Source organism: Camelina sativa, chromosome 13 (genome assembly GCF_030686135.1).
Source record: "Camelina sativa cultivar CO46 ecotype springtype chromosome 13, ASM3068613v1".
In the NCBI taxonomy this organism is placed as follows: domain Eukaryota; kingdom Viridiplantae; phylum Streptophyta; class Magnoliopsida; order Brassicales; family Brassicaceae; genus Camelina; species Camelina sativa.
The window spans coordinates 24,013,701-24,037,811 of NC_141892.1; the positions used below are offsets into that span (position 1 = coordinate 24,013,701).

The 24,111-nt window shown below is 33.9% G+C and overlaps 7 protein-coding genes across 12 annotated transcripts; 5 read left to right on the top strand and 2 right to left on the bottom strand.

Annotated features, from left to right (window-relative positions):
* The first annotated feature begins 45 nt into the window (after positions 1–45).
* On the top strand, positions 46–4,325 carry LOC104737329 (sugar transporter ERD6-like 15). Of its 3 annotated transcripts, XM_010457475.3 has the most exons (18): positions 46–339; positions 490–552; positions 664–753; positions 866–925; positions 1,066–1,131; positions 1,336–1,401; positions 1,476–1,551; positions 1,656–1,720; positions 2,181–2,273; positions 2,378–2,467; positions 2,571–2,655; positions 2,754–2,797; positions 2,896–2,958; positions 3,057–3,116; positions 3,216–3,269; positions 3,494–3,553; positions 3,637–3,751; positions 3,889–4,325. In XM_010457475.3, the coding sequence occupies exons 1-18, from the start codon at positions 196–198 to the stop codon at positions 4,029–4,031; spliced, it is 1,437 nt and encodes a 478-aa protein (XP_010455777.1). In that variant the 5' UTR covers positions 46–195; the 3' UTR covers positions 4,032–4,325. The 3 variants fall into 3 exon arrangements, with proteins under 3 accessions (XP_010455777.1, XP_087338041.1, XP_087338042.1); XM_087481915.1 differs by having other exon boundaries at positions 59–339; positions 490–753; XM_087481916.1 differs by having other exon boundaries at positions 59–339; positions 3,057–3,269; positions 3,889–4,163.
* On the bottom strand, positions 4,066–6,311 carry LOC104737330 (iron-sulfur cluster assembly SufBD family protein ABCI8, chloroplastic). Its single transcript, XM_010457476.3, has 2 exons — positions 4,643–6,311; positions 4,066–4,513 (listed from the first exon to the last, which is right to left on the bottom strand). Exons 1-2 carry the CDS (start codon positions 6,074–6,076, stop codon positions 4,295–4,297), a joined length of 1,653 nt encoding a protein of 550 aa, XP_010455778.1. The 5' UTR covers positions 6,077–6,311; the 3' UTR covers positions 4,066–4,294.
* Positions 6,312–6,844: 533 nt separating this feature from the next.
* On the top strand, positions 6,845–8,292 carry LOC104737332 (mediator of RNA polymerase II transcription subunit 21). 4 transcript variants are annotated; one of them, XM_010457479.3, is made up of 4 exons: positions 6,845–7,028; positions 7,336–7,640; positions 7,742–7,793; positions 8,079–8,292. In XM_010457479.3, exons 2-4 carry the CDS (start codon positions 7,347–7,349, stop codon positions 8,153–8,155), a joined length of 423 nt encoding a protein of 140 aa, XP_010455781.1. In that variant the 5' UTR covers positions 6,845–7,028; positions 7,336–7,346; the 3' UTR covers positions 8,156–8,292. The 4 variants fall into 4 exon arrangements, with proteins under 4 accessions (XP_010455781.1, XP_010455783.1, XP_010455782.1 ...); XM_010457481.3 differs by having other exon boundaries at positions 6,937–7,028; positions 7,347–7,640; XM_010457480.3 differs by having other exon boundaries at positions 6,975–7,160.
* Positions 8,293–8,562: 270 nt separating this feature from the next.
* LOC104737331 (pentatricopeptide repeat-containing protein At4g04790, mitochondrial) lies at positions 8,563–13,095 on the bottom strand. Its single transcript, XM_010457477.3, is given in 17 exon segments — positions 8,563–8,729; positions 8,732–8,859; positions 9,120–9,337; positions 9,555–9,633; positions 9,722–9,849; positions 9,932–10,096; positions 10,196–10,300; positions 10,447–10,566; positions 10,688–10,786; positions 10,937–11,032; positions 11,133–11,246; positions 11,329–11,436; positions 11,527–11,591; positions 11,720–11,899; positions 11,979–12,569; positions 12,660–12,707; positions 12,792–13,095. Coding segments are annotated over 17 exon segments (2,460 nt in total). The 5' UTR covers positions 12,961–13,095; the 3' UTR covers positions 8,563–8,682.
* A 36-nt stretch (positions 13,096–13,131) lies between these two features.
* LOC104737333 (peptide methionine sulfoxide reductase B3-like) lies at positions 13,132–14,789 on the top strand. Its single transcript, XM_010457482.3, has 3 exons — positions 13,132–13,432; positions 14,159–14,315; positions 14,430–14,789. Exons 1-3 carry the CDS (start codon positions 13,224–13,226, stop codon positions 14,586–14,588), a joined length of 525 nt encoding a protein of 174 aa, XP_010455784.1. The 5' UTR covers positions 13,132–13,223; the 3' UTR covers positions 14,589–14,789.
* Positions 14,790–14,863: 74 nt separating this feature from the next.
* LOC104737334 (peptide methionine sulfoxide reductase B5) lies at positions 14,864–16,089 on the top strand. The gene is made up of 3 exons (XM_010457483.3): positions 14,864–15,221; positions 15,389–15,545; positions 15,654–16,089. Exons 1-3 carry the CDS (start codon positions 15,121–15,123, stop codon positions 15,816–15,818), a joined length of 423 nt encoding a protein of 140 aa, XP_010455785.1. The 5' UTR covers positions 14,864–15,120; the 3' UTR covers positions 15,819–16,089.
* A 1,137-nt stretch (positions 16,090–17,226) lies between these two features.
* Positions 17,227–18,349, top strand: LOC104737336 (peptide methionine sulfoxide reductase B5-like). Its single transcript, XM_010457484.3, has 3 exons — positions 17,227–17,577; positions 17,764–17,920; positions 18,021–18,349. The coding sequence occupies exons 1-3, from the start codon at positions 17,480–17,482 to the stop codon at positions 18,180–18,182; spliced, it is 417 nt and encodes a 138-aa protein (XP_010455786.1). The 5' UTR covers positions 17,227–17,479; the 3' UTR covers positions 18,183–18,349.
* The last annotated feature ends 5,762 nt before the right edge of the window (positions 18,350–24,111 follow it).

A 24,111-nucleotide genomic window follows, 5' to 3' on the forward strand; every position in this document is an offset into this window, starting at 1 on the left:
GATTTATCTCAATTTATATTAAAAAAATATCTAAATTAGCTTTCCGATCTCTTTTAATTGTTCTCATCTACTTCTAAAACAAAACTTATCATACCTTTCACAATTTTTTTTGTTGTTGTTGTTAAAGAACAAAGAATGTAAACAACAAAGAAAGTAACCGAAGCAAATTTGATTCATAATATCACATTTCGTAAAATGGCAGAAGAAGGTTTATTATTAGTTTCTCCGAGTAGAGCATCATCTTCTTCACTTCTGTCGGAAATATCAAAAGCCTCTACAAAACCTTTTGTTCTTGCTTTCATTGTCGGTTCTTGCGGTGCCTTTGCCTTTGGATGCATTGTGAGTTCCTAAGCTTGATTTTCTAACAATCTAATTCTTAATTATTTAATCGAAAACTAAATTGGTTCATGCATGTTTAATCGTCAGTTCCAGATTTCGATAAAACTTGTTTTTTTTCTTTTCTTCGTGTAATTAATATTATTTTTACAGATCGGATACTCAGCTCCTACACAGTCCGGTATCATGCAAGACTTGAATCTCTCCATAGCTGATGTAACAAGTTCTATTTTATTTTATTTTCGGTTAATTCCGGTTATCTGTTTGGTTTTGGTTCTGGTTCAACTAATTTTCGATTACTGTTATTTTTTTCTTTCAAAAATTCAGTATTCACTGTTTGGATCAATATTGACGGTTGGATTAATCCTTGGAGCATTAATCTGTGGGAAATTAACAGATTTGGTTGGTCGTGTCTACGTAAGTTTCTCCCGAAGAATGATTAGTTCTCAATGTTAGAAGTTAATTTTATTACAATTAGTTATGGTTATAAAAATATACAATTCTTTTGTGTGATTCTTTTTCGAACCAGACAATATGGATCACTAACATCCTCTTCGTAATCGGCTGGTTTGCTATTGCATTTGCCAAGGTTTGTGAAATTATAAATTTTTATTTTGGACAAAAAGTGAAATTATACATTGGTTTAAATTTTTATAAAGAAAGTCGATAAATTGTTTCTACTTATTGTATCTTATTATTATTGTTGTTCTTTAATTGTTTGAACAACAGGATGTTTGGCTGCTTGATCTCGGAAGGTTGTTGCAAGGGATCTCGATCGGAATTAGCGCATATTTGGTATGAATGAGTAAAAATACTAGTGGTGTTCAATCCGATTATTTTGAGCATATTTTGAAATTGTAAGTTTTGGGGTTAATTAGATTAGATACAATTCAAAAGGTATTATAAACTTCTGAGACTTATTAAAAACAAGATTTAAAATATATTGGTGCTTTTATTTTGTAACAAATTATATGATGTGACAATCGTTATTAATCACAGGGACCGGTTTACATCACTGAAATAGCCCCAAGGAACTTGCGAGGAGCTGCTTCTTCCTTGGCACAGGTAAATTATAAGAGAACTAAAATCTTGAAAACTATAATAGAATTTTATTACACAAATTTTTGAATGTTCTACAGCTATCTGCGGGTGTTGGTATATCGGTCTTTTATGCACTTGGAACAGTCGTTGCATGGCGCAATTTAGCCATTTTGGGTATGTAATTAAGACCAATTCTTTTCGAAATGCAAAAATCAAACTTTCTCATTTCATTCAAAAAAAAAAACAAGTACTAATAGTTTTTGTGTTCTGTTGGACAGGATCTATACCTTCTCTAATGGTTATGCCTCTTCTTTTCTTCATCCCCGAATCTCCTAGATGGCTAGTAAGCATTTGTTTTATTCAGTTATTATATATTTTGTGTTTTATATTTGTGTTATATGTGTATGTTAGATTATTATTTTCAATTTTAAGGTAACACATTACATAAGAATACGGTATTTTTTTTTTGTGATTTTTTTTCTAGTATATTTTGGATACTTCAAAAACCAAAACCGATAGCCACAGACATTTATAGTGTGTATTTACCAAATGTAAAACATAACATTTTCATCTCTGTATATAAACTAATTACAAAAATTCTTTGACATTTAATTTACAGTTTGTTTTAAAAGTGTAATTAAACATGATACTTTTATCACTAAATTAACGTATATTTATTGGTCAAAGGATTAGTGTTTTTTTCTTAATCTTTGGTGAGTCAAAGGGAAACATTATATCTTTACATGAATACTTGCTCTGCAAAACCTTAAAGCTTAAATCAAATAAACTAATTCGTTTTGTAGGCTAAAGTTGGGAGGGAAACGGAGGTTAAGGCGGTTTTGTTAAGCCTTAGAGGAGCAACATCTGATGTATCAGATGAAGCAGCAGAGATATTAGTAAAGATATAATCCATATGATCTACATATATAAGTATATATATATATATATATATATATATATTTTAATAACATAAATCTCCTAACAATTTGATGATAATCAGGACTATACAGAACATGTTAGACAACAACAAGACATCGATGGCAGCGGTTTCTTCAAGCTATTTCAGCGAAAATATGCGTTCTCACTTACCGTAAGTAAATCTCTTCAAAAGGTTAAAAACATCAAAAGCATTACTGTTTTTTTTTTTTTTTGCATTTTCTTGACTTATTTGTTTAAATTGGTTCATTATACAGATTGGAGTTGTTCTTATAGCTTTGCCTCAGCTTGGAGGTCTTAACGGTTATTCTTTTTACACTGGCTCCATTTTCATTTCTACCGGTAACTATTCTTTTTCTTCAATGGACCATCTTGTTTTTATATTTACCATAAGGATGATTAAACTTCATTGAATGGTCCTTAATCATCCGATGATCCAGGTGTATCGAGTCACTTTGGATTCATATCGACATCAGTTGTTCAGGTTATACTAAGATAAGACCATAGAGAATGTTTGCATATAATTCCATAGTTTTTTTCGATACATTTTTAAACAAATAAATTTAAAGCACATTCTTGTAGATGTTTGGAGGCATTTTAGGTACCGTGCTTGTTGATGTATCTGGAAGACGTACGCTCCTATTGGTAAAACAAAATCTCAAACTCGTGCAAGAAATGGATAGATTAATTTGTTCGGTTTTTAAAGAAAGTTTAGGATTTTTTTTTATTGGGACTGAGTGTAGGTTTCTCAAGCTGGAATGTTCTTGGGTTGTCTTGCCACAGCCATTTCATTCTTCTTGAAGGCATGCTTAATTACTGTTCCATCTTCTCTACTAAACCAGAAATTGCTTTTAGTTTTTATCAAACCGGACCATAAATTTTCCGGTTATTTCGTTCTGCAGGAGAACCATTGCTGGGAGACAGGAACACCTATCTTGTCTCTGATTAGTGTTATGGTAATTAATATAATTGAGAATAAATCTAAAATTTTATATAATCTATAAAGAACTAGGTCAATTTTGTTTTAGGTTTTTAAGTTTAAAGGATTTAGAATATATAATTTTTTTTTTCTTTTTGAACAAAGATAGAATATATAGTTTATAAATTATCCGATTTGATATAAAATACAAGGAATTTTCATAATCTCAATAGTCGTCTTTTTTCGTGTTTATTTAATTAGGTGTATTTTGGATCATACGGATCAGGTATGGGGACAATACCATGGATCATAGCATCAGAGGTAAATAGATATAGAAACATCACAGACATCTAAAAATTGCTAAATCCATTACATAAGTAATAATGTTTTATTTCCTTTACTAGATATATCCAGTAGACGTGAAAGGAGCAGCAGGAACAATGTGTAACTTGGTCAGCTCTATAAGCTCATTGCTCGTTGCTTATTCCTTCAGTTTCTTGCTTCAGTGGAGCTCCACAGGTATAATATTTAATTTTGTTTTAAGGTGTAATTAATTAAAGAATATAAGTTGGCAAAAACATATGGTCTCTTCACAATTTCGGAATCTTGAAAGTAAAGTTGTTGTCACCTAACTAAAAACGTTTTACTTATTGCAGGAACATTTCTGATTTTTGCCACAGTGATTGGCCTTGGATTTGTGTTCATAGCCACGCTTGTTCCGGAGACTAAAGGCAAATCCCTAGAAGAGATTCAATCTCTTTTCACTGATCCTCCTCCTGACGATTCTACAATTTTCTAATATTTACCAAGAACTGTATTAGAAGAAAGAAGAATGTGCACAAAAAAGTTTTATTACAAAGATCATTTCTGTAAACATTATTGCTTTCATGTTTTTAGCAAGAGTTATACTATTAACAACACCTTTCACAAGATTCACATAAAACTACCAAAACATTACATAATACAAAGTTTTACAGAGACTGAAACTACAAATGTTCTTATAGAGAAGCACAAAGACTCTGTTTTGTTTCCTTAACTGTTCTGTAAATGTGAGGTTTGCTTTTAACCCACTGATCCTTCAAGCTTGATGCTCATAAGCTGGTTAACTTCAGCTCCAAATTCATCAGGTAGCTTGTTGAAAACATCTCTGCAGAATCCAGAGATCATTGCTGCTAATGCTCTCTCGTGATCGATTCCTCTCTGCTGGAAATAGAATAGCTGATCTTCTCCAATCTTTGAGGTACTTGCTTCGTGTTCTACTTTCGCAGATGGATTCTTTACCTGGTAATGTTTCAGACCCACAACAAATTAGAAGAGAAGTTCACAACCAAAATTTATATGCAATCAATCAAGAACAGGCAGACAGAAGTTAACAGCTTATAATAAAGATTAGATCATAGACATATTAACCTGGATGTAAGGATAGGTATTAGCAGCTGCTTTGTCACCGATAAGCATTGAGTCACAAGTCGAAGTATTTTTAGCATTCTCAGCTCTGGACTGAACCTGAACAAGACCACGGTAACAGTTTCTCGAGTGCCCAGCCGATATCCCCTTTGAAATGATTCTACTTTTTGTGTTTTTCCCTTTGTGAATCATCTTGGTCCCTGTATCAGCTTGCTGATAGTTATTAGTCAACGCAACAGAGTAAAACTCGCCAACTGAATCATCGCCTTCTAAAACCACACTAGGGTACTTCCAAGTGATCGCTGACCCTGTCTCAACCTGAGTCCACGAGATCTTGGAACGATCCCCAGCGCAAAGACCACGCTTTGTGACAAAATTGTAAATCCCACCTTTACCTTCTTGATCCCCAGCATACCAATTCTGGACAGTAGAGTACTTAATCTCAGCTCCTTTCCCACAATAGAGCTCAACCACAGCAGCATGAAGCTGATTCTTATCATAAGAAGGAGCAGTACATCCTTCTAAATACTCAACAAAACTCCCTTCCTCAGCAACAATCAAAGTCCTCTCAAACTGACCAGTCTCCATAGCGTTAATCCGGAAATAAGTCGAAATAGGCATAGGGCATCTAGTGTTCTTCGGGATATAACAGAAAGACCCATCACTAAAAACCGCAGCATTCAAAGCAGCGTAGTAATTATCATCACTAGGCACAACTCTTCCCAAATACTTCTTAATCAAATCAGGATACTCCCTAATAGCTTCAGAGATGGAACAGAAGATGACACCAGACTTCTCAAGAGTCTTCCTATGAGTAGTAGCTATTGAAACACTATCGAGAACAGCATCAACAGCAACGTTAGCTAAACGTTTCTGCTCTGTCAAAGGAACACCTAACTTATCGAAATACTCAAGAAGCTGAGGGTCAGCTTCATCTAAACTATTCAGAGTTGGTTTCTTTTTGGGAGCAGAGTAATAACACATATCCTGGAAGTTAATCGAAGGATACCTATTGTCTGACCACTTAGGCTCTTCAAGTTTCAGAAACTTCTCATAAGCTTTGAACCTAAACTCGAGCATCCACTCAGGTTCCTCTTTCAATTTCGAAATCGACCGAATCGTTTCTTCCGATAAGCCTTTAGGGATCGTGAAGGAGTCGATGTCTTCGACGAATCCGTACTTCTTGTCGTAATCGAGATTTTGAAAATACTGTTGAAGCTTATCGGCTGAGCTTGATGATTCGGTAGCTTCGATGGGACGTGAGTCGATTCCGACATCGGCTCTGATTTTGAAGAGTGGTCTTGTTGGATTTAGGGATTTGGGAGATGGGAATTTGAAAGATTCGGGTTTTGGGTGAAACCCTTTTGGTGATTTTGAGGAATCGGAAGTGGGTTGTGGTGAGAAGCTGGAGACACCGTTTGCGAGAAGAGACGCCATTGATGCTGTGGCTCTTAGGAGAAGTTAGAACAAGATTGTTTTTTTTTTTTTCTTTTCGTTATTGTTGTTTTGCTGTTGAGAGAGAGTCGTGTGTTGGAAAGCAAAGGATAGGAATAAAAATGAAATATTTATTGAATTTGTGTTTTTTTCTTAATTGAAATAAAATGATTAATTTTTATGGCCGTAGATTGATGATCGTCTCGTGTCCACCACGGGACTTTTTTTTTTTTTTTGGCTTGAATTTTTTCACTACTCAGCTCAACTATTATTAACCACATATGTTTTCCACTGACTATTTTTTTAAAAAAAATAAAGATAAAACAGTTTGATCTCATATGTAGAATTATGTCTAATTGTTCATGGTAGAATCATATGTAATTGTTCTCATAATTTGTAATTAATAATAAATCTAGACATAAAAAAAAACAGTTTAATCTCTTTTTTTTTTTGTTAAAATATCTCTTTTAGATATTTAATATTTTTGGTTGTTCATAAAAAATATATATATATGTAACATATTTTTACTCGATTTGATTTCGATTCGGTTAATTAAAAATTTTAGTTTGATTTTTATCTTAAAAATGCTAAAAAGAATAAATAAAAGAATAGATAATAATTAATTTTAAAATATGAATATATTTGAAATACAAATATCTTGGTTTATACGCTTCGGTTTAATTTGGTACTACGAAATTTAAATTCAAACCGACTTTGGTTTAATAAAACCAGTAGGTTTATTTGATTTAGATTTTGTTCGGTTAGAGTTTTATTTTGTCACGCAGTCATGCCTTTTTGGGCTTGCCACGTTTTTAAAGCCCATATTTAAACGATTCGGCCCAAATCCAGAACGAAAAATAGAAAAAAAAAAATAAAGCCCAAGTCACGGCTATTCTTCTCTGTCGTCGTTCCAACAACACTTTCCTCTGCGTCGCCGGAGAAATCTAGTCGACGGGTAAGTTAGACTCTTCCTTCAATCCCTTGCTCCGGCGATCTCATCGGAGAATTAATTGTCTTCCTTGATTCAAATTTCACCGTGTTTTTAGAAAGAATCGATTTAGGCACCTGAGAAATCGCCATTGTCTATGTAAGTATTAAGCTTTTCTTAGGGATAGTGGTGAGGGTATAAAAGAGCAAATCTTGTTGAAAAAAGCTAGAACTTTGGGATTGAGATTGGACTTTGTAGCAGTTTGTTTCTGAATCATAGTTGATAAATTTTAGGAATTGAGTACCAATTTTGGTTAATGCTCTTGTCGTTCAAGGTGTTTTGAAGATGGATATAATATCACAGTTGCAAGAACAAGTGAATTCGATTGCTTCTATCACTTTCAATGCTTTTGGAACACTGCAAAGGGATGCACCTCCTGTCCAGCTTTCACCTAATTACCCTGAACCACCTGCTGCTGCAACCACGGTTACTGATGAAGCTACCCCTTTTCCTGAGCAACCTAAGCAGCTCAGTGCCGGTTTAGTTAAGGCTGCTAAACAGTTTGATGCTTTGGTTGCTGCACTTCCCTTGGCAGAAGGTGGTGAAGAAGCTCAGCTCAAAAGAATCGCTGAACTCCAGGTAAAACAAAGTCACATTGATTTTTTTGTAATCCGAATTACACAGTTATTCGTCTAACTGCTTTGCCCTGTTTTGCTTCTCTGCTGTGTTTTTCTCTTCAGGTGGAGAATGATCTTATTGGTCAAGAACTCCAGAAGCAACTTGAGGCTGCAGGTAACTCTTCTTGGCCAACTTCGCTTTAAATATCCACTTCGTCTTTTTAGGGTTTCACTTCATTGTTGGTGTGTCTATCTGTAACTGGAGCAGATCCATTATTATGCACTTCAAATTTGAATGTGTATACATACTTGGTTGCTACACACACTAGGATTAGATGTATCTAACCGTTGTTGGGAGTTCTCTTTAGTGGTTCTAGAATTTGGATTTTTTTTCGAATTTTCCTTGCTACTGCCTCTGACAATTGAAGCTGATGTCAACCTGTGACCTTGTTTGTAACAGAGAAGGAGCTAAAACAAGTCCAAGAGCTATTTGGACAAGCTGCAGACAATTGTCTGAACATGAAGAAACCTGAATGAAATGATTACCTTTGTGTCAAGCTGACTCAGAAACAAAATGATCTGGTTCAGAATGAATATCAATTCTGATTTGATTCACCAAAACAATTTGTTGCAGAAGCAATGACAAGAATGATAGTTAGCTCACAACAACAAAACTATTATTTTAACCTGTTACAATATCATAGAATCCACCTATTCATTCTATATGTTACAGAGCAATCATAGTTGACCCACCATGTCTGATCTTCCGGTCAGGGTTGGTTAGATACTTAGATTACTACCATCTTGGGTATCTGTCACATTAATCGAAGTTGCTGAAAAGAAATGATCAGTCCATAACTTGGGGTCCAAAACCGGAACTTGACTGGACTTAAGCAAGTGCAGATTGCGACCAGTCTGGTGCAGCAGTAGAGACAAGGTTTTAATCCTGTGGCTGAAAATTACTCAGCCGGTTAGTCTTGCCTCCTCACCCTTTCCCTGTCACATATCAAGTCTTATGCAGAGTCCAGCAAGTAAGAATGTAATCCGAGTTCTGTACAAAATCACTACTTTGTTGGGGAAACAATCAATTTCTTCTTCGGTTTCTCTTTTTAGGTGCTTGAGAAAATACTGACTGGCTTTCTTCGATGATATGTTGTACATCTTTATCATCTTTTGGAATTTTTGATACCAATACCTTGGCACCTTCCGAATCCCCTGCAGCTAGTAGAACCTGATACATCCTGCCAAACCATAAACCAGAACCAATGATATATTGGAACCCTTGAAACCTCTTGATCTCTTGGAAACTGATGATCTATTTATCAGAATAAATAGCATTCTATTGAAACTAATGCAACCCGTAAACCGAAACCCTAGTGGTAAACTATGAACTCTCTTTTGTGCCAATGATAGTACAAGATTTGTCTTGTGTTCCTTAAATCTGTCGTTCTTGAGCAAAGAAACCTATTAAATCTAGATAAGGAGGAAGAGGTTGGCTTACCTCAAAAAGCTTAGGACGTTGGAAGGGAGTGCTGCAGATTGGTACTCTTTCCACACCAATAGACCGTGCTTCAGGTCCTTGGCATTAACACATGCGTGTAAGAGAAAATCTAGACATTTTCTTGAAGGAACAAACCCAAGCTCCTCTTTCATAAATCTTAGCAAATCCATTCCTAGCTGCACTTTGGTTGGCTCTGTCTCTGCGATTGCCCAAAACACCTGATCCAAAACAGCAAATCACTGAGAGGCTTAAAGTACTGAAGGCTAATATAGTAAAAGAGAAGATAGCTACTAGCTACAGACTCGAGCTTGATGTTCTAACTCAATGTTCTTGCTTTGTTTTTTACTTCAAACATAAAATGTGAACGTTGCGCATAGTCGGAGACATCTAAATGAACAAAGTTTTCAGAAGTCCAAGAGAGAAACAAAATCAAACCTCGTCAAAATGACTTTCCACAGGTATGTCTTTCTTTAACAACCGCACCTTGTTCCGTTTCAGCAAATCAACAATATTGCTATACAACAAAAAGGGCAAATCAAGAATGAGACATTCAACAATGGGGCACACAAGAACTAATTCTGGAGATGGGTGATTTACTCTACCTCGACTTTCTATTGCGGACAGCAAACAAGATCATTCTGAAGAAACCATCTATCCAACTAGTATCATCTTGTAGGTCATCAGCCAGTTGAACTAGCGTACTTAACTCTCCCTTCGAATCAGAGTATTCCTACAGAGATAATCATTTTACTGATCATCAGTCAATTGATATATTGTATTAAGAAAAAGAGTGATTGAAAATGTATACTTACTATAAGAGATATAATTGATTTCGGGTCTACTTGGCATTCAGCTTTCCTCATTTCTTTATATATATGCAAGGCATCTGCCCATTTTCCACGTGATGCAAGAGCCGAAATAAGCACACTTTTCAGCTCATTTTGGTATATAGCTGGAACATCTGGGTCTAGGAGCACCTATGATAGAATAAAAGTATTGAGCTCTTACTCTAATTACGTACCTATATATTCCACTTTCGAGATCTTACCAAAGAAAGAAAGAGTATGAGTGCCTACCTGTTTCGCCTTCTCAAACTTCCCAGATGCTGCATATGCATCTATCAGGGACATGTAAATACGCTTTGTAGCTTGAACTCCTGCTTGCTGCATCTCCTCGTAGTACTTGTAAAAGGCACAAAGACATTCCTCACTCAACACACAGAGAAAGAGAGACAGAGTAGAGATTTTGTAGTGGCGTTTACACAACTCCAAGTTAAGAAGAACAAGTAAGCCAAAAGATCTAAAAAACAGAACATTCTGAATTTTACCTTAGTAATAGCGTCCTCATTGTTACAGTTGTTTATTAGATAACCAAAAGTTATGGAATCTGGTTTAACGCCAGCTTCCTTCATTTGCTTGACGACCATTAACGCGCTACTCACATTTTTCTTTAAAAACATACAAAAACCATCAGCTGAAAAGAATTTAAGAGACGCTGGGAGATCACAGAAAGATGGACAACCTATCAGTTCAGATTATGCAAACATGAATTGGGAGCTTAGATATTACCTCCCGAAAATATCCAGCCAATATACAGTTGAACATGCTAGAGTTCGGTTCCAAATTGAAGTTCTTTAAATTACCAAGCATAATATATGCACCTTCAAACTGCACATAAAAATCAAAATATTAGAGCAAAATTTTGTGTTTAGAAAAACAAGCAAACCAGAAACTGTAAGAAACAGCACAGACAGGTCTTCATTTGTAATATAGGGTTTGAGGATATACTGAAGCTGAAATTAGTAGACAGGAAGTTACATCTTTGATTCTTGTGCACAAACGTATAATGCTCCGGAAGTTCTCAGTATTCGGTTTCACACTCTTTGTGCACATAATTGAATGGATTCTTCGCACCTGAAGCAGTCAAAAGTATGAGGAAACTCCATTTCATATATGAGCAGAGTTCAACTGTATTTTGTATGGATCTAGATTCAAGCTATATGAGGATGCATACCAAATCAAACTCGAGAACTTCATCAATGGCATGTAACAGTGAATGTAGGATATCTGCGGATATAACCAGACCTGCTTCACCCATTTTTTCAACTACATCAAGAGCAGTGACTACCTAGAGTACAAAAGAGAGAATAATCATGAGAGAGAGCACCCGAAATAAAGCCAGATTATTGTAAAGCAAGCATAACAAATACCTCATTTGAGTCACAGCTATACTTAACAAGCTTCTCGTACGATGTAGAAGAAGGCAAAACATCAAGTTCTTCATGCTTCTTGTTGAACTTCAATATGGTATCCACAACCTTTAGTGTAAAAAACCAGTAAAAACATGGGCAATCTAAGCAAAGAATTTTAAAACTAATTTACCAGTAATGTTCATGAGAAGTCCTTACCGTCGTATTTGGGATGCAAGTCGAATAGATAGAAATAAGATCCGAAACTTTTTTCACTCCTTCATCTGTGCATGTTAATGGAATACATATTACACATGCTATAACAATTATTTTCTAGAGTCATAAACATGTTATTGTGCAATGAGTCAGCATCAAGACAAAATTTCTTGGTTTATGTCAAACGCACTCTTACCACTTTCTTTTAGTTCATACAGGAAATATCTTGCAACAGAATCCAATGAAAACCTCCCAAGGTATTCAAATATGTTTGCCAATAGGTCCGACGAATGAACTTTTGTGACATCTACTATCTCTAAGAGACTCTGCAGATGGTACCTTTGGTCTTTCTTACATAGTGCAAGCAGATAGTTTTCTGTTATTTTAAGATAAAACAAAAAGGTTAACAGTTTTCCACAAAACACCAGAGTTGTCATAAACTGAATATGGCTAACCTTGTAAGATTGATAAGCCTTCCCCCTTATTACCATCAATTGTACTGCAAAGTTCTTCAATCTTCTCTCCGTCGCCAAGTTGGATCCAAAGAAGCATTTCATAGTAACCAAGTCTCTCAACCGAGCCAGGACTAGCCTCACTAATCACATCCTTAAAACTATGAAATTCCTCTACCATATCCATACCAGTCAAATAATCAAGAAGAGGACCGTAAACTCTTTCTTCAATCAAGAATCCACGATCCCTCATGGATTTCAAAAGCTCAAAAGCCTTGTCAATATGGTCAAGAGCATAATTTAGATCATTGCTTTTCTCCGCATGCTCCAAGTAAACTCCAATCATGGCACTGTATTCAGTTACACTCATCTCTTTGGCCACCCTACCAAAAGCAGCAAACATAGCCTCGGTGCCTAGTTTCTGAGCAGAGTCTCTAAATATCTTAGCGAAACGCCGTGACAGACCGTTCTTCTTGTAAACACGCTTCTCTTTCCTCTCACGGGACAACTCTTTCGATCTCAACGAAATGTCAAAAGGGATCTTAGTAGTAAAACTTGGTATCTTCAATGATATGTTCTTCTCCGAAGTAGTTACTGAAAATGTGATTGAATAGAGATCATTGATACAAGTAACAACTTGAGAGAGTTCGTTAAAGGAGGAACTTAACTGATAAAGAGACATACCATGTAACAAATTCGATACTCGATCAGGTAATGACGATTCCTCAACATCTACACACAAACATTTGCACAGAATCATTCATTCTGAAAATCCCAATTACTGAAATGGTTCGAATTGGGCCTTAAAAATCTAACCTTTTTGGTTACCAGAGGAAGGGTTTTTGGAACTGAGAAGTTCTTTGACAGCTTGAGAAGTTCCGGCGATGTCTCTGTTGCCGGAAACAATTGAAGATTCGCCGGCGTTTCTAATACGGGATTTGAAGACTGAGCTTAATAAGCTTTTGCTAGCCTTTGAGACAACCATGTTCGAATCTCTCGAGTGAGAGAGATCGAGAAGCAGAAGAAGAAGAAGAAGAAGAGAAGCTTGGAAGGTTTTTTATATAAACCCTGTAGGGGTTTTTTCAACTTCAATTTTAAAACCTTAGGGTGATAATTTAATTAACTATAAAAATCAGGGATAATCAAGTAAATAGACAAGAATAGATAAGATGGAGAAGAAGAATTCTCAAAAATTTGATTTTGTGTGGTCTTGTTGGATTTGATTCAATTTAAAGGTTGAAAATTTAGATGATCATCATCAATACAAAGATTCTATTTTTCTCATTTACGCTACTTTTATCATCAATCGTTGTTGTATTCGGTTCGATTTGTCTCTCTTCCGAATTAGCTTCTACGGTTGCTATGGCGGCTCCAGGATCGGTTCAGAAAGGAGATGAAGAGTGGCGTGCGATTCTTTCTCCTGAGCAGTTTAGGATTCTTCGTCAAAAGGGCACTGAGTAAGGGTTTTTTGTTTCACCTTTCATCAGCGATTTATATGGTTCAATTTTGCTTTAAAAGTTAGCAACTTTGGGAATTATATTACCTTGGATTAGGCATCTGGTTTTTGAAACTTAGGGTGTTTACATCTTGGTTCGCATCATTTGTGATTCTCAGAGTTAAAAAACTTCAACTTTTGCTTTTTGTAATTGTTGAACATTATTGATACGTGATGGCCAACATTAGTATACAAAACGATACAGTGATATATATTCTTGATGAGCAATAATATGTTGGAATTTATATCTTTTGTGTGCATGGATCATACATAGAAATCTTCTGCTGTAGATGTTGAACAGTTCAGGTTCATACTCAATTCTTTTGAGTGATTGGAATTAGCAGCTTCAATGTAAGGTTATAGTTCTTCAGGGATACCATCTTTTATTACTCTTAAAACTCCAAATGTGAGCTTATCCTCAGTCTCTTTTACCCTGAATGTATATGACATACGAGAGCTCAAACCTAGAAAACTTTGGCGTTTAGTCTTATTAGTTCCTATAGGAGCCTTTACCATTATTAGGTCCTGTCTGAGAATGTATTGCTATATGTAAAATAACCATGAAAATGTCTGCTTTGTCTTTTGGTGTGTCAGTCTTTCTAGTATTTGAGTATAAATCATATTGAATAGAGAATGGATGGTTATGTAATCCCTTTGTTCATGTGGGTTTGTGTTTTGTTAATTTCAGATATCCAGGCACAGGAGAATACGTTAATTTCGACAAAGAAGGAATCTACGGTTGTGCGGCATGCAAAGCTCCTCTTTATAAATCAACCACAAAGTTTAACGCCGGTTGTGGCTGGCCAGCATTCTTTGACGCAATCCCCGGTGCCATTACCCGAACCGTAATAACTGCTCTCAAACACACATACACTTTCTCATCAAAAATTGATAACAAACATGAACTCTTCTTTTTTTTTTGCTCTGCTTACATTCTTGGATTACATTGTTTTTATCAGTCAGACCCAGATGGTAGAAGAACAGAGATCAACTGTGCAGCATGTGGTGGACATCTTGGTCATGTTTTCAAAGGAGAAGGTTTCCCTACTCCTACCGATGAACGCCATTGCGTAAACAGTGTGTCCCTTAAGTTCACACCCGAGAAGTCTTCCTTGTAGATTTCTTTCTCTGGATTTTTTTTCACTCAAGTGAATGAGAGACAGAACAGAATAAGAATCTTGTAGGTGTGTGTGTGAGTGTGTCGTATAGCCTATACTGTTTTTTTCATTATTATTAAATTCAGCACCTTGAGCATTTTGACAGCACCTGTAGTCTGTATGATTTTTAACTGAATAAAAACGTATTCTTGTAATACAAAAGCTGCTATGCTGCACATGTCTTAAGCTCTATTGACACGTGCAAGATACACAAGTCTATAGATTCAGAACGTTTCATATGAATCTAGACGGAAAACTAGGAACCATACATCACAGAGTATTGTGTACAAATTAGATCCGCTGCAATTAATGTTTCAAGAACGTACCTTATCATCAAGCAATTCCAGCCTCTAGTTATTTTCAGCGGCGGTAGTTAGCATCCGAGGTGGTGGTCATGACGACAGATACTGGTTCGTTGGACCTACCTTATCATCAAGCAATTCCAGCCTCTAGTTATTTTCAGCGGCGGTAGTTAGCATCCGAGGTGGTGGTCATGACGACAGATACTGGTTCGTTGGTCAAAAAATCAGAGGAGGAGTGGCGTGCTGTTCTTTCACCTGAGCAATTTAGGATTCTCCGTGAGAGAGGCACTGAGTAAGGCTTTCTTTTTTTATAGATTCAGTATGTTTTCTTTTTCACCTTTTTGAGAGAAGAAGCTTAATTAGGCTGAGAGTGAATCTTACAGTAATTAAAACAAGTACTGTAGTTGCTTCTTGCTTTTGGTCTTTTGTTTTAATTGTACATATATTGGAACAAATCAGAAAGCCAGGAACTGGGGAATATGACAAGTTTTTTGAGGAAGGGATCTTCAGTTGCGTCGGATGCAAGACTCCTCTTTATAAATCAACCACAAAGTTCGATCCAGGATGTGGCTGGCCAGCTTTCTTTGAAGGACTCCCCGGTGCCATTAACCGATCCGTAAAGATTCTTCTCTTTTTGTAAATATTTGGTTTAATTTCATGATCAATACTGATAACTAATCAAAAACTCTTTCTGCTTGATTTGATTCTACATTATTTTTACCAGCCTGATCCAGATGGAGATGGAACTGAGATCACTTGTGCCGCTTGCGGTGGACATTTAGGTCATTTTCACAAAGGAGAAGGTTATGCTACTCCAACTGATGAACGCCATTGCGTTAACAGCGTTTCCATCAAATTTCACCCGGCCAAATCTTCCTCTGACACCTGAGGACGAGTAGTTGTTGATCGTACAATATCTGAGGATCAATGCAGCAGAAAAATAAAAATCTCGAGGTGTTAAATAATTTATCTCAACATTGATCTTAAATAATTTTGTTATTTAAGGATCATTAGTGTTTTTAAAACATGTCTGTTTAAAGAACCTTATCTGTTTTTTTTTTGTGTGGTCAAACTGAATCTTATCTTATCTTATCTAGATCCTTTGGTTATAACGACATTTCTATAATTTTCAATGTTATATAATGTCGTAGATTTGATGATGATGATGGTATCATATTCATGAGGATGGTATAAAAGGCAATGATGGTATGATGCTATTGATGATTATAGTATGATAATTTGGTGGATTAATGATTATTAACCCATGAAAGTGATGAAACTATTACAATCCGACACATATGACCCATTAAGTCATCAACACATTGAATCCTATACTACTTCATTTGACTCATCGACTCTTTAAGGATCAAAAATATTGAAACCACATATCAGAGTAACAGAGTTGATGAGTCGGATCCATTCCTTAATCATCCTCCTATAGTCCTCAATCATCTCTCAGTTATCTGTTTTGTACATTTATTACTTGATTTTCTAAATTTTGTAAGATCATTCATCTAATACTTATCAAAGAAAGATCATTTATCTAATACAAGTCAATTTTTACATTCATAATTAATTCATATGGTATAAGAGCCTATACGACTCCTAAACCTAAATTACTTCTAACCGCCTCTCTTTCGATTTTCTTCCTGTTTCTCTTCTCTTCTTCGTTCTTATGGATTCTCATAATGTCAACCTCAAGCCACACCAAGTCACCAACTCACCTATTCCTACCAACACTGCTTCTCTTCTTAACGTCAATATATATATGTTGGGTCTGGACTCTGGAGAATTGACTCTTATATTTTATCATTTTAGTAAGCATTTCAATCTTAATGCCCTCCACTAAAAAAAGTTTCCATTTATAGAAAATTATTTTTTCTTTTCTGTTGCTTAATATATATTTGCATGTCTTCTAACCAAAACTGGGAAGCACGGCTCTGTCACAATGTTGCGCATGCGGGGCATGTCCACATATGTACTATCTTGACACAGACCGTTACATGCATTAATTCTTCTCTTTATGACAAGAAGATAAGAATTCTTGTCAAATTATTATTAAAAGAAACAAAGCTACTCTTATAGTGCCATAAATTATAATGATAGCCCAAAAAAGCCGGTTCAGCCATGTCTGGCTCGTGATGTCTAATCACAAATCCGAAATCTTGAAATTGTTTATAACAATATTATCCCAATCTTTCTAAAGCTTATCTCAAATTGGGATTTTTTTTAAACCCTTTTTCAAAAAATATTGGGATTCTTCTTTTTATATGAAGCCAAATCTGGGGAACAGAACTGGACGGCTGGCAAATGAGCAACTTTGGCATTACGTGAATGATTCAATAACTTAATAAATCATTGACCTGTCTATATAGATTATATACAAACAGTTCATATGATATGAATGTAGATGCAAAACTAGAATCATACATCAATTAAAATTAGGTACAAATATACATCACTACATTGATTCAAGAAGAACATACCTCCTGATCATCATCATCAGACCATTCCCTCTGTCGCAGTTTCAGCCTCTCCGTGGTGGTCATCATGGAAGCTCCTGGCTTAGTGGTCCAAAAAACAGAGGAGGAGTGGCGTACGGTGCTTTCTCCTGAGCAGTTTCGGATTCTCCGTCAAAAAGGGACCGAGTACGTTGTCTAGTTGGTTATCTTGGTTACTATATAACCCTTAGATTTTAATTAGGCTAGTCCAAGTATAGATTACTTAGTCATTCGAGTACATTGAAAATGAAATATTTGCAAAAAGGCACTGAGTATGTTCTTGATTTGGTCTCCCCTGATGTTTTTTTTGTTGTTGTTGTCAAAATATATCAGAAAGCCAGGAACTGGGGAATATGACAAGTTTTTCGAGGAAGGGATCTTCAGTTGCGTCGGATGCAAGACTCCTCTTTATAAATCAACCACAAAGTTCGATCCCGGATGTGGCTGGCCAGCTTTCTTTGAAGGACTTCCCGGTGCCATAAACCGATCCGTAAAGACATTCTTCTCCTTTGTATGTTTTTTGGGTTAAATTACTGACTACTAGCTAACTAGTAACCAAAATCTCTTTTTTGCTTTGATTTTATTACCAGCCTGATCCAGATGGGAGAAGAACTGAGATCACTTGTGCAGCGTGTGATGGACATTTAGGCCATGTTTTCAAAGGAGAAGGTTACGGTACTCCAACCGATGAACGTCATTGCGTTAACAGCGTTTCAATCAGTTTCAGTCCGGCAAAACCTTCCCTTCTCTAGTCTGATCATAGGATATGTATGATCCTCTAATCAGATTTTCTTGTACTATCGTCTTCGAAAATCTCTGGTAAAAACATCATCATCATGTTGTGTATATGCACTTTGTGTGGTGGTGAATGCAACATGTAATAAGATTCATCAATTAATGAGATTTGGCTTTTAAACCTCTTGTATAAATTTGCAATCTTATATATATATATATATATATATATATATAAATATTATAAGACAAGTAGTGATTTTTTAAATCGTTAGCTCAAAATCAAAATAACTATGGAAAATCTCTACAATCACAATCAAATTTACAACCTTATACAATACTCCCTCTTTTCATAATATAGGATGTTTTAGAGGTTTTTGCTTGTTTCATAATATAGGATGTTTTCAATTTTTGAGACAACTTTTAGACTACTTTTATATTTTCTTATTATTTATTTATGTAGTCTTGTTTTTGATTGGTTAAACTTTTTAAAAGTAAACATTTTTTTATTATGCGTGCTTTGGCTAAAACATCTTATATTTTGAAACGGAGGGAGTACTAGATTAGGACCCGCCCGATGTACGGGTTTAAAGTTTTTTAAATAAATTAAATTTAACAAAAAATATAAAATAAATATTTTTAATAAGTAAAAACTATCTATAAAAATAAATTGATACACAGAATTGTCAAATATAATATTTGGTGTAAATAGTGCGACTCTGCAGTTGAGACTATTAATCATGTTTTTTTGAATGTTCTAGCTCGCTCGTGTGAAGTTTGGGATTTATCTCCGACTCTAGTCTCGTCAGAGAGTTTTCCATATGAGTCGATGTACTCGAATTTGGATTTTTTGTCTGGAGGGATACCTCTCAACAGGGTGATCCTGATCAACTTCTTCAATTACCATAGATTTTATGGGCCATAAATAAAAACGTTTTTCAAGGTTTAGAGATCGAGGCGAATGATATAATTGTTCAGGCTTTGGACGATAACTTAGCCTAGGAAGAGGCTAACTCTTTTACGGCGGATCATGCCAGCTCCATCTCCGTCTTCGGATGTCCAGGTTTCTTCACTTGGTTGTCAGATTGATGGTTCTTGGAAAGCAACCAATGTGCATTCAGGATTGGGCTGGTGGTGTTGCGTTAGTGAGGAGCGAACATTGTTGTTGGGGGCCAAGTGTCTAAGATGGAGCCCATCCCCCCTACATTCGGAGTTAGAAGCGTTGTTGTCGGTCATGGAGCGGATACGTGCTGCTAGGATCGCTTGTCAACATTTTGAGACTGATTTTGCTGAGTTGCTCACTATTGTGCAGTCCCTAAAGATTAGCCGTCCTTCTCCAACCTGCTTGATGAGTTTAACTCACTGGAGTCCTTCCCACTATTCTATATTTCTTTGATCCCGCGTGTGTCAAATACAAATGCAGATTGTCTTGCTCGTGCTTCGTGTTCTCTTATCTCTGAAGTTTCTTTTGTAAACCCCTTCCCTCCAGCTTGAATAACTAACCGAAGAATTTCCTTTTAATTTATTATTTGGTTGAGAAAAAAAAAGGTAAATGGATACACTTTTAGTTAAAGAAAATAGTTGTAGATGAGTTCAAAGTTATTAAAATTAAATTAAATTTAACAAAGAATATATATTTAATTCTTTTCATAAGTAAAAACAATGTGTAAAAGTAAAGAGATAAACTTTTAGTTATAGAAAATAGTTATTTTTTTTGCTATAATACACTAATGTATATCCATTTACAAATCTACTATATACATTACCACTAAAAGTGTATTTGTACACATAAATATATTTTACTTTTAAAATATACTCTTTAGTCTTTACTACTACCAACAAATTATCTTTATGAAGACATTAAATAACTTATTATATGTTTCTTCACTTTAGCATTTTTATAGTTACAAAAACGCATACGTTAATATTACATACTCCTATCTTATATATTACAATAACAGTATTTTTGAATAAATTATTTGATTGATGAAAAAATATGAGACGATCTTTTTATATTTTTTACTTCAACCATCTTTTTCTTTATGTAAAGGTGAGTATTTACATTTGTTTTAGAAACAGTAATTAATTGTATATTTTCACAATCATTTTTTTATCTTATATAAAAAGTAATCATTTTTCTTGTAAAATTAGCAACTTAAAATTAAAATAGATCAACTATATTATAATTTCGAATTTTATGATATATATATATATATATATATAATTTCCTTATAATGATCTTTTAAAAATTTAAAGCTGTTTAAATTTTATAATTTTCTTATAATTGCTTTTTAATATTTTTAAAACTGTTAATAGATTTGTTTTACATTTGGAAGTTTACAAAGATTTTTTTTTCTTTAAAAGATTTCAAATTAAAATTAGGTTTTCTTTTCTCTATTTTACTTTTATATAAAACATTTTTATGGTAGGTTTTGAATTTTTACATTTTTATTTTTTAAAATTTTAATAAATTTAGAATTGACATATGTCAACATCTGAATGATGCAATTTACATATGTCACGATATTGTTAATGAGTAATTTTGACATCAAGCTTTATATAATAAGATGTTTAAGGTATATAACTATCTCATATTCTAAAATAATATAAATTAGTATAATTAATAAATATAATTCATAAGTTTGAGCCAAGTTATAAGTTTTGAGCCAAATTCAGCACAAAATATGTACAACCCTAAATCATGACATAATCCTAACGTAATTGATCTTACAACCAAAATTTCTAACTCAATAAAATTGTTGATTTTATAAAACTTCATATCTAGATTTGTTGAGTATAATTTAGCAAAATCTCCATCAATGGAGAATGAGACTTGCCAAATGAAGGAGGAAGAAAACGACTTTAATTAAAAGTAAAATAAAATTTATTCTTTCTCTCTTTTACAGTCTAACCGCGGACGCCAAAAAACTCTTCAAAACTAAAACAAAACAAAAAATCTTACAACTCTGTAATTTGTATCATTTTTATCATCCACAAACGATGGCCCAACTTAGAAACTTGTTATATATCACTTTTCTGATGATTTGGTTACGTTGATAATCAATGGTGGTTATTATCTATTCGCCAGGGAAATAGAGAATTTAGTTATATAACATTTAAAAAACACACTCAATAGAGTGAAACTAAATGTTTACATAAACTTAAATCACATCAAACACACTCAATAGAATGAATAATAAATCTAACTACATAAAACACACACTCAATAGAGTGAATAATAAATCTAACTAAAGCATCTACATAAACTGATCCTAAACTCGGCAACTCGCACCTCGATTAAAAACACTGAAATTTTTTCGAGTTCTGACTGGTCCGGGCGAAGGGTCTCTAGGCGGAGATGGAGAGCGTCTCCTACTCCATCTCCTAGTACATCTCTTCTTCTTCGAAGTTTTAGGACCCAATCTGAGAAGAGCTTGCCACTCCCATCTTGTTGGAGCTAGTTTTTTTATTACAACTTTAATGTTATTAATTGTAAGTAATAATAAACATAAATATAATCATTTTAAATAAGACTTTACTGTTTTTTTATGTTTTATGCTTATTTGGACACTTTAGAATCAAAATTCTGATTTTTATATTTATCTCTAAACTATTAATTATACAAATAGATATCATATATGATGTAATGTAATGGTGAAGTGTGAACTCACTTTTGTTATCAATCAACTTTCTAATTTGTCCGTTTATACTTTAGACAAAATTAAATATTGTAGTTGATGTCATTAATTAATTATTAATTAAAACTATATTTTAACCCGTGGTACATTGCATGCATATAATTTTTATTATTATTTTTATTTTATATTTTATTTGTTTGTTAAATATTGGATATTTTTCAAATAGAGGAATAACTAAATTTTTCGACTGTTTGCGCGGCTGAATGTTTATATTAATCATTTGTTGTTATATTAAGTTTGTTTTGTTTAGTGTTTGAGATTCTTTTTTATTTTTAATTATTATAACAAAAGATAAGGGATCTAAATACATAGTAAGTCATTTGTACGCTATGATGAAGTCATAATCTTAGTTAAATCAACTTAATTTTATATGACAAATATTCTAATATTAATAGTGTTGACAAATAATAAAATGAAGATTTAACTCGTGTTAGCACAAATTTAATGATATTTTATTAATTCCAACATCTCATTTTCATAACTCATCTACTATATAACCATATTTTATAGTATTTTAAAAAATTTTAGTTTACATATTTGTAATATTTTAAAATTTTATTAAGTTTATAGATATTAGTTATAATATTTAAATAAATGTGAATCAAAGTTTTTTTTAGATTAAGAATCAAAGTTCACAGGTTTTGGAAAACAAAATAGGAATCAAATTGTTGTTTTCTTTGTTTGTAAAGGATTCAGAGATAGAATATCTTCAATACACAATAGAAAGTGTGGTTAAATATATCATAGTTTTGGTTTTCATATTGATTCGGTTGTATTTTTTTAGTTGGAATGATATGTAAAATATTTAGGAAACAAAATCTGAAATAGTGTTATTTTTGAAAATTATTTAGGGATTAACGTTGTAAATAAGTACAAATAAAAGGGTATAACCCAAAATGTACTTCAAATATATATATATATATATATATATATATATATGGTATGTGTTTCTTCGTGTATCAGTATTACTCCCTGTTTTAAAAATCTCCGCGATTATCCGATTATGCCCGTCTAGTTTAGTTATAACTTGTCTACTCTGATTACTTCCGCTTAATTTTGTATATACCGATTATTTTTGAAGCCAAATATATATCAAATATATATTTTTTGTTATTTAGACATTTAAATTAAGAGTTTATGATGTTTTACAATTAGTAATGTACAAAATTTTAATGAAAATCATAAAGTTTTCTTTTAAAATTATGTTTTTATGTGTTACAGTACTATAGTTTTATATTTTATTTGATATTTTTAACATAAACATAATTATTCATATATTTTAATATTTTATATTTGTATTTTATTATTAATTTAATAAAATAATCCTAAAACTAATCCCCGACTAATCCTGTTTAATTCCTGATTTTTTTGCTAGGCATTAGGTCTACCTTGACCGCAGACTAACACCTTGCGATTTCTAAAACAGGGAGCCTACCTAGAATCGTCAACGCTCTATATGTAAATATATTATGAATAATCCATTTTTTCATAATACCAACACGTACTATCCTATTAATCAGATAATCTTGAATGGCATGGAACTAATACTTGAATTTGTTTGTAAACCACTAGAAATCAGAATGTTAATCATTCAGATAATCTATTTGCATTTTCTGTTTCCACTAAGTATTATATTCTGTCAAGTCCAACTCCAATTTAACCCCAGCTTATTAAAGGATATATATGTATAATTATATTTCATTTGGGATAGCCACGCCCAATCGAAGCCATTGCTTTCTAGCTGAGAAAGATCGCTAGTTATAGAATTTCAAATTTTTATATATATGAGTTGTTGGGATCAAAACACTATAGATCACCAGCGAGTAACAATGCATATGTTCATCTGCATGGTACAAACGTGTTAGGGTCTCGTTCATATATGACCAGTGATGACAATACGTGTTCTTTATCTCAATGCCTCACAACTTCCGTTTGTCTTTGTACTACCGCTCATTAGTGTAATCATATAGTAAAATGTAAAACCACATTGTCACAAATGACAAATTAATCAAAACTAGTAACACATTATATTGTCTCGTTGTCAGTGATCCACTAGCTAGTCACAGCACCAAAAATGATGAAGTCACGCCAGCTGTAAACGGTAAGTATTCATCTCTTTTCACATGCAATAATAATGTGTCAATGACAATTAATATACATGTACATGTGGGGATTAGACGTTCTTGATTCTTCAAAGATTACATGACAGCCATATCTAGTAGTTATAATTTATGCGTGGTGGATGTAATGA